We start from the raw sequence: 9960 nt of genomic DNA, 5'->3' as shown, positions 1-9960 counted from the left end.
ATGACTCTGCTCCGGTACTGCCAGGGTTGCACCCACACCAGTGTCCTGGAGATTTGGCCATCAACACCTGCAGATTCCTGGAGGGTTGGAACTGTCTGACCCCAGCAGTGTGGCTGGCCCTCCTTAAGTTTGGGGAGAAAGTTGAAAGTGAAAGTTGCCTGCTGTATTTATATATGCACACTTTGACATCTGATTGGCTGAAAGGGGGGGGGGCGAGGTTTCAGCCAATGAAGCCCCCCCCCATTGTAAATAATAACGAGATGGGGGCGGGATGTCAGAGGTCCGTCTGAGAGGTAACAATGATAGCTTGTGTGATGCAAGGTGTGTTAAAACAGCCCTGCGCTGGGGCTGGGAGGCTAATAGCGAGGGAACAGGGCAGTGAACAGCGTGTGTGCTGGCGACTGGGGGCGACAACTTGGAAAGAACAGCCGGAGGAAGTGCAACGCAGACCAATGATAGCTTCATCCCAGTAGGAAAGCAGCTGAACCAGAACTCCCACCTCCCCCGACCGCCTCCCAGCTGATCAAAGCCACTAACCGCAGGCACAAGATGTCGGAGAACTTATCTCTCGTGGTCCACGGGCCAGGAGATATTAAACTGGTAACCCCATTTTGCCTGGACGGGCTTGTCCATCACGTGCACTCGCAGGGTGACCATTTCTTGGTTGCCCAGGGATTAGAGTTACACAGGGAGGCTGGCTGGAAGGGTTCTCCCCGGAGCACAGAAGCTTCCCCCCCCCCCACCCATGGAGGAGGGTTGGTTAGAGGTGTTTAAATCAATGAGCAAAGGGTAACGAAAGAGACAAATTGGCCGGGATTCTCAGGCCGCTCGCTGCCGGTGGGATTCGCTGGTCCGCGCATCCGTGGGTTTCCCGGCGTCGTGGGGTGGCTTCAGTGGGAATTCCCGTCGACAGCGGCGGGAGCAGGGAATCCCGCCGCCAGAATGGGATTTGGATTTGATTTATTGTCACGTGTACCGAGGTACAGTGAAGAGTATTGTCCTGCGTACAGTCCAGGCAGATCGCTCCATACATGACAAAAACATAGGACACATGATAGATACACAATGTAAATACATAGACATCGTGTGAGCATACGGAGAGTAGTATTACTCAGTAGAGAAGATGTGTGTAGAGATTAGTTCAGTCTATTGAAGAGTAATTCTGGAGTCTGGTAACAGCGGGGAAGAAGCTGTTTCGTGCATGTTCTCAGACATTTGTATTGCCTGCCCGATGGAAGAGGTTGGAAGGGAGAATAACCCGGGTGGGAGGGATCTTTGATTATGCTGCCCGCTTTCCCCAGGCAGCGGGAGGTGTAGCCAGACTCAATGGATGGGAGGCGGGTTTTGCGTGATGGACTGGGCTGTGTTCACGACTCTCTGTAGTTTCTTACGGTCTTGGGCCGAGCAGTTGCCATACCAGGCTGTGACGCAGCCAGATAGGATGCTTTCTACGGTGCATCTGTAAACGTTGGTAAGAGTCAATGTGGACATGCTGAATTTCCTTAGTTTCCTGAGGAAGTATAGGCGCTGTTGTGCTTTCTTGGTCATAGCGTCGACTTGGGTGGACCAGGGCAGATTGTTGGTGATGTGCACACCTAGGAATTTCAAGCTGTCAATCATCTCCACCTCGGCACCATTGATGCAGACGGGCTCCATTAACGGCGCGATGTCCACCAACCGGCGCCAAAAACGGCGCAAATCAGTCCGGCATCGCGCCGCCCCAAAGGTGCGGAATCCTCCGCATCTTGACCGGCCGAGCCCTAACCTTGAGGGGCTAGGCCCGAGCCGGACTGATTTCCGCCCCGCCAGCTGGCGGGAAAGGCCTTTGGGGCCCCGCCAGCTGGCGCGGAAATGACATTGCCGGGCGGCGCATGCGTGGGAGCGTCAGCGGCCGCTCACAGCATCCCCGTGCATGCGCAGTGGAGGGAGTCTCTTCCGCCTCCGCCATGGTGGAGACCGTGGTGAAGGCGGAAGGAAAAGAGTGCCCCAACGGCACAGGCCCGCCCGCGGATCGGTGGGCCCCGATCGCGGGCCAGGCCACCGTGGGGGCACCCCCCCCCCCGGGGCCAAATCGCCCCGCGCCCCCCCCAAGACCCCGGAGCCCGCCCACACCGCCTTGTCCCGCCGGTAAGAGAGGTGGTTTAATCCACGCCGGCGGGACAGGCATTCCAGCAGCGGGACTTCGGCCCATCCGGGCCGGAGAATCATGGGGGGGACGCAACCAACTGGCGCGGCGGGGGGTCGGAGAATCTCGCCCAGGGTTCTGTTCGATACTACGCTTCCTGAAATCAATGACCAGCTCCTTAGTTTTGTTAAAGTTGAGGGAGAAATTGTTGTTGTTACACCACGCCACTTGGTTCTCTATCTCCCTCCTGTACTCTGACTTACTGTTGTCCGAGATCCGACCCACTACGATCGTGTCATCAGCAAACTTGTAGATGGAGTTGGAGCCAAATTCTGCCACACAGTAGTGTGTATATAGGGAGTTAAGTAGGGGGCTAAATACGCAGCCTTGCAGTGTTTGAGGACTTTCATGGAGGAGGTATTGTTGTTTATCCTTACTGGTTGTGGTCTATGGTCAGGAAGTTGAGGATCCAGTTGCAGAGGGTCCTAGGTTTTGGAGTTTGGATATGAGCTTGAAGGTGGAGCTGTAGTCAATGAATCGGAGTCTGATGTAGGAGTCCTTGTTGTTGAGATGCTCTCGGGATGAGTGTAGGGCCAGGGAGTCTGCTGTGGACCGGTTGCGGCGGTATGTGAATTGCAGTGGATCAAGGCATTCTGGTCTCATGACTAACCTCTCGAAGCACTTCAACTTCATAATGATAAATATCAAGGCCACCGGACGGTAGTCGTTGAGGCATGTTGTCTGGTTCTTCTTTGGCCCCGGTACGATGGCGGTCTTCCTGAAGTAGGTGGGAACCTCGGAACAGACTAGGGAGAGGTTGAAGATGTCCGCGAACACACCCGCCAGTTGGTCCACACAGGATCTGAGTGCATGACCAGGGACTCGGTCAGGACCCGTTGGTTTCCTAGGGTTCACTTTCAGGAAGGCCGATCTGACTTCAGAAGCTGTGACGGTAAGTATGGGTATGTCTGAGGCAGCTGGGGCGGTTGACAACGGCTTGATGGTTTCCTGCTCGAACCGAGCATAGAATGCATTGGGTTCATCGTGGAGGGGTGTGCTGCTGCCGGAGATTCTACATGGCTTTGCTTTCTAGCCGTCACGTTGTTTAAGCCTTGCCACAACCGACGAGTCCATGTCACTAGTCTCTAGCTTAGTCTGGTATTGTCTCTTGGCATCCCTGATGGCTTTGCGGAGGTCAGTACCTGGATTTCTTGTATAGGTCGGGGTCGCCTGTCTTGAACGGCTCAGACTTGGCCTTCAGTAGGGAGTGAATCTCCCAATTAAACCATGGTTTTCTGCTGGGGAATGTATGTACTACCTTCTTTCGCACGCAATCTTCTGCACACCTTCTGATGAAATCTGTGATGGTGGTGTCATACCCGTTTCGGTTGGTCACTGAGTTCTTGAATATGACCAGCCCACTGACTCAAAGCAGTCACGTAGGAGCTCTTCTGTTGCCTCAGACCAGCATTGCACGACTGTCTTAACCGCTTAAGTTTCTGCATGTATGCCGGGAGAAGGAGCACCGTCTTATGGTTCGATTTTCTGAAGTGCGGTCAGGGGATGGATAGGTAGGCACCCTTGATGTTTGTGTAGCAGTGGTCATGGATGTTGGGGCACCTGGGTGGGACAGGAGGTGTGTTTGTGGAGTTTTGGCAGTACACTCTTGAAGTTGGCCTGGTTGAAGTCCCCGGCCATGATGAACAAGGCCTTGTGGGAATTCTGTGTCATTGTTATTAATAGCGGTGTACAATTCGTCAAGCGCCTTCTTCACTTCCGCCTGGGGTGGGATGTAGATCGCCGTGATGATGGCAGAAGTGAACTCCCGTGGAAGGTAATACGGATGGCACTTCACGGTCCGGGGAGCAGTAGGTCGCCAGGGCCGCCACATCCGAGCAACAGAAGGAGTTGATAAGGAGGCAAACCACTCCACCTTTCGCTTTGCCCGTTGATGCCATGCGGCCCATCGGTGTATTGAGAAGCCGTCGGGTTGTAGACGGCGCGCCGTCTTCCCCTCCGCTGCCCTGCCGAAGAACACGCGACTGGAAGGTCGGCAAATCCCACCCATTGACTGAAAGATTAATTACCAGCATCCTATCGGGCTGCATCACAGCCTGGTATGGCAACTGCTCGGCCCAGGACCGCAAGAAACTTCAGAGAGTCGTGAACACCACCCAGTTCATCACACGAACCTGCCTCCCATCCATTGACTCCATCTACACCTCCCGCTGCCTGGGGAAAGCGGGCAGCATAATCAAAGACCCCTCCCACCCGGCTTACTCACTCTTCCAACTTCTTCCATCGGGCAGGAGATACAGAAGTTTGAGAACACGCACGAACAGACTCAAAAACAGCTTCTTCCCCACTGTCACCAGACTCCTAACTGACCTTCTTGTGGACTGACCTCATTAACACGACACCCTGCATGCTTCATCCGATGCCAGTGCTTATGTAGTTACATTGTATATGTTGTGTTGCCCTATTATGCATTTTCTTTTATTCCCTTTTCCCATGTATTTAATGATCTGTTGAGCTGCTCGCAGAAAAATACTTTTCACTGTACCTCGGTACACGTGACAATAAACAAATCCAATCCAGTCCATTCCAGAGGGCACAGGTTTAATATACCTGGCAAATAAACCAGAGGCGACGTAGATAGAGGAACATAAGTAGGATGGATTGGAAGGGATGTTTTCCTCTTTGTAGAGGAGTCAATAACCAGGGGGCACAGATTTAAGGAAAAGGGCAGAAGATTTAGAGGGGATTTGAGGAAAAGCTTTTTCAACCGGAGGGGGGTGGGAATCTGGAACCCGCTGCCTGAAAGGGTGGTAGAGGTGGGAAGCGCTCACAACATTTAAGAAGTATTTAGATGAGCACTTGAAACTCCACAGCCTACAAGGGGTAAGGACCTAGTGATGGAAAATGGGATTAGAATGGACGGGTGCTTGATGGCCGACGCAGCTGCGGTGGACCAAATGGCCTCTTTTTACCCTGACATGAGGAAAATGGGGTTTACGTCAGGGGTTACGCCACAAGTGGTTAAGATTTGGAGTATCTGATCCGATGGTGGAAATAGAACTACATGGAGATGTGGATTATTTCACGGGATGCCCATCCCTAATTTCCCCTACAATGAGGGGTTTGTTACGCCATTTCAGAGGGCAGTTAAGACAAAGCCACATTGATGTTGGTCTGGAGTTAAATGCAGGCCGGATTTGCTGAGGAAAGCAGCATTATTTTTATGACGAGCAACTAGTTTTGAATACCAGATTTGTCAATTGAGCTGCGTTATACTTTGTGCTCACACTGTGATTTTGTATATCCTGTAGTCAGATTGTGTACTTGAATATTATGTACTCAGACTGTGTGCTTGTATACTATGTACTCAGACTGTGATCTTGTATACTCTCTAATCAGACTTGTATACTATGTACTCAGACTGTGATCTTGCACACTCTGTATTTAGACAGGACTTGTATACTCTGTACTCAGACTATGATCTTGTATACTCTCTAATCAGACTTGTATACTATGTATTCAGACTGTGATCTTGTATACTCTGTAATCAGACTATGATCTTGTATACTCTCTAATCAGACTATGATCTTGTATACTCTCTGTAGCGCACAAAGACTCACGAGAGACGAATAGAGATGAAGTCGATGAGGCTTTATTAAGCGTGACTTGTTCCCCGCAGTTCAGCAACAGACTGGCCTGCGGGGGAGAACTCCTGGTTCTTATACTCCGCCTTCAGGGCGGAGCTAGAGATCAACAGCCAACCAGGACCCGGGATCTGTCAGCCAATGACATCACGGCTTCACAGTCCCACATGACCCCTAATGCATACTACCACATTCACCCCTTGTTAAAAATGAACCCGGCGGGATGGTGCTTCGCATGGTGGTAGGGGTTTACAAGGCTGGTCCTGGGAGGAAAAAAACTTTTGCATGTCATCACAGTGCCCTACACTGGGCTATGTACAGGGTTTTTTGTTTTGAACTATTTACAGTATTCGTAAGAGGGAAAAAGGAAAAAAATTCTCGTTAAAGTCCACAACATTCTAGTGTTACACCGATGCCACGAGTCGGTCGGGTTGTCTGGTCGTCCTTGTCGATCGCCTCAGCCCCGGTGGTGGTGGTGCTTGTTCCAGTGTTGTCGTCTCCGGGAGCTTTATGGTTTCTGCTTCAGCTTCACTTCTGGTCGGACCTGGGAGGAGGACGATCCTCCCGGGAAGGGGGCTGTCGCGGGGTGCGCCGGTGGCAGGGAGGGGGTGATTGGTGTCGAGGGGGTGTGCGTGTTGCCGGCAGGCGCCAGATCTCGCAGGGAGACCGTGTCCTGTCGGCCGTCGGGGTACCCCACGTAGGCGTACTGCGGGTTCGCGTGGAGGAGGTGAACCCTCTCGACCAACGGGTCCGACTTGTGCGCCCGCACATGTTTCCGGAGCAAGATGGGTCCTGGGGCCGCCAGCCAGGTCGGCAGCGACGTTCCAGAGGAGGACTTCCGTGTCGGGGTGGATGAAGCTTTCTGTGCTCCCGGAGTCGACCAGGCATGGTGTCTTGTGCCCGTTGATCAGCACCGTTGTTGTCGTCGTCTGGAGCATCCGGGGCCGTGCTTGGTCCAGCGTCATTGAGGCCAGACGTGGTCGTAGTGCTTCAGCGACTTCCTCGAACCCCGTGGAGCCGTCGATGCTGGGGTCCATTGTTGCCGTCCAAGGTGGCGGCGGGGTGAACACAATGGCCGCCCCCATGCATCGCACATGGCTGGGGGGTCCCAAGATGGCGGCGGGGTGGACAAAATGGCCGCCCCCATGTGTCGCACAGGGCTGGGGGTCCCAAGATGGCGGCGCCCCTCCTCCCCTCGTGGTGGCCGGGACCCAAAATGGCTGCGCCTGCGGGTCGCACATGGGGCGCTGGGGGGGTTGGGGAGCGTTTGAAACGCGCAGGACTCCTTCTCCGGGGACAGCGGTGGCCAGGACCCAAAATGGCTGCGCCTGCGGGTCGCACATGGGGCGCTGGGGGGGGTTGGGGAGCGTTTGAAACGCGCAGGACTCCTTCTTCTCCGGGGACAGCGGCGACCCCCCGGGACCGGCACACAGCCGCGAAATGGCCCTTTTTCCCGCAGCTCTTGCAAATCGCTGCGCGGGCCGGGCAGCGCTGCCGGGGGTGTTTCGCCTGGCCGCAGAAATAGCAGCGGGCCCCCCCGGGACGACTTGGCGTCTGAACCGCGCAAGCCTGTGGGGGGGGGTTTGTCGCGACGGGGGTCCACGGAGCCCAAGGGGCTGCCGCGCGGTCAGGGCCGTAGGCGCGGGCGTTTCGCGCGGCCACATCTAGGGAGGCTGCAAGGGCCCGTGCCTCTGAGAGTCCTAGCGACTCTTTTTCTAAAAGTCTTTGGCGGATTTGGGGAGAGTTCATACCTGCCACAAAAGCATCGCGAATTAACATGTCCGTGTGTTCAATCGCGTTTACCGGCGGGCAGCTGCAGGCCCGTCCCAAAATTAGCAGCGCGGCGTAGAATTCGTCTAGCGATTCTCCGGGACTTTGCCGTCTCATTGCGAGTTGGTAGCGTGCGTAGATCTGGTTCACTGGGCGAACATAGATGCTCTTTAGTGCTGCGAACACCGTCTGGTTTTCCTCTGCGTCTTCTATGAGAGGGTAAATTTCCGGGCTTACCCTCGAGTGCAGGACCTGTAGTTTCTGGTCTTCTGTGACCCGGCCGGGGGCCGTTCTGAGGTAGGCTTCGAAACAAGTCTGCCAGTGTTTAAAAACTGTTGCTGAGTTCACTGTTTGGGCGCTGATCCTCAGGCATTCCGGGACGATCCTGAGCTCCATAGTCCTTTAAGCACGCTTAATAAATTGTAGCGCACAAAGACTCACGAGAGACGAATAGAGATGAAGTCGATGAGGCTTTATTAAGCGTGACTTGTTCCCCGCAGTTCAGCAACAGACTGGCCTGCGGGGGGAGAACTCCTGGTTCTTATACTCCGCCTTCAGGGCGGAGCTAGAGATCAACAGCCAACCAGGACCCGGGATCTGTCAGCCAATGACATCACGGCTTCACAGTCCCACATGACCCCTAATGCATACTACCACACTCTCTAATCAGACTTGTATACTATGTACTCAGACTGTGATCTTGTATACTCTGTAATCAGACTATGATCTTGTATACTCTCTAAGCAGACTTGTATACTATGTACTCAGATTGTGATCTTGTATACTCTGTAATCAGACTATGATCTTGTATACTCTCTAATCAGACTTGTATACTATGTACTCAGACTGTGATCTTGTATACTCTGTAATCAGACTATGATCTTGTATACTCTCTAATCAGACTTGTATACTATGTACTCAGACTGTGATCTTGTATACTCTGTAATCAGACTTGTATACTATGTACTCAGACTGTGATCTTGCACACTCTGTATTTAGACAGGACTTGTATACTCTGTACTCAGACTATGATCTTGTACACTCTCTAATCAGACTTGTATACAATGTACTCAGACTGTGATCTTGTATACTCTGTAATCAGACTATGATCTTGTATACTCTCTAAACAGACTTGTATACTATGTACTCAGACTGTGATCTTGTATACTCTCTAATCAGACTTGTATACTATGTACTCAGACTGTGATCTTGTATACTCTGTAGTCAGACTATGATCTTGTATACTCTCTAATCAGACTTGTATACTATGTACTCAGACTGTGATCTTGCACACTCTGTAATCAGACTTGTATACTATGTACTCAGACTGTGATCTTGCACACTCTGTATTTAGACAGGACTTGTATACTCTGTACTCAGACTATGATCTTGTACACTCTCTAATCAGACTTGTATACAATGTACTCAGACTGTGATCTTGTATACTCTGTAATCAGACTATGATCTTGTATACTCTCTAAACAGACTTGTATACTATGTACTCAGACTGTGATCTTGTATACTCTCTAATCAGACTTGTATACTATGTACTCAGACTGTGATCTTGTATACTCTCTAATCAGACTTGTATACTATGTACTCAGACTGTGATCTTGCACACTCTGTATTTAGACAGGACTTGTATACTCTGTACTCAGACTATGATCTTGTATACTCTCTAATCAGACTTGCATACTATGTACTCAGACTGTGATCTTGTATACTCTGTAATCAGACTATGATCTTGTATACTCTCTAATCAGACTTGTATACAATGTACTCAGACTATGATCTTGTATACTCTCTAATCAGACTTGTATACAATGTACTCAGACTGTGATCTTGTATACTCTGTAATCAGACTATGATCTTGTATACTCTCTAATCAGACTTGTATACTATGTACTCAGACTGTGATCTTGTATACTCTCTAATCAGACTATGCTCTTGTGTACTCTGTACTCAGACTATGTACTTGCATACTCTGTACTCAGACTGTGTTCTTGTACACTTTGCAATCAAACTATGATCTTGAATACTCTAGTCAGACTGTGTTCTTGTATGCTCTGTACTTAAGCTGTATTCTTGTATACTCTGTAGCCAGACTGTGATCTTGTGTACTCTGTAAGCAGACTAGTGGTATTGTCACTGGACTGGTAATCCAGAGACCCAGAGCTGTATGTTTTTCCTTCCTTGTTATTTAATTGGGAATAGAGATAGTAATGATAGGAATTTACTGTATTGAGTAGTTTTGTTGAAGGGGTAATTTCAAGTATTTTCAGGTGTGATATTAAAGAGTTTCGTAGTGTGTTAATAATTAACTTTTATTTTAAAATACCAAATTCCTGTTTCGTCATGTAATCCCTCCTGGAGTGAAGTATTCTTTCCGCACAGTCTTACAAA

At 50.9% G+C, this 9960-nt stretch overlaps 1 protein-coding gene across 1 annotated transcript in view; it reads left to right on the top strand.

Moving 5' to 3' along the window:
* Nucleotides 1–376: 376 nt before the first annotated feature.
* The window catches only part of LOC140404383 (sorbitol dehydrogenase-like), a 35439-nt gene continuing 25855 nt past the window's right edge, over nucleotides 377–9960 (top strand). The window contains exon 1 of the mRNA XM_072492828.1: nucleotides 377–600. Within this exon, the coding sequence (XP_072348929.1) occupies nucleotides 550–600 (51 nt within the window). The 5' untranslated portion in view covers nucleotides 377–549. The remainder of the gene's footprint in view (nucleotides 601–9960) is intronic.

The sequence above is a fragment of the Scyliorhinus torazame genome, chromosome 30, assembly GCF_047496885.1.
Source record: "Scyliorhinus torazame isolate Kashiwa2021f chromosome 30, sScyTor2.1, whole genome shotgun sequence".
NCBI classification, from domain to species: Eukaryota; Metazoa; Chordata; class Chondrichthyes; order Carcharhiniformes; family Scyliorhinidae; genus Scyliorhinus; species Scyliorhinus torazame.
The sequence above is the reverse complement of the archived record's forward strand: the minus strand, read 5'-3'. Positions and strand labels throughout refer to the sequence as shown.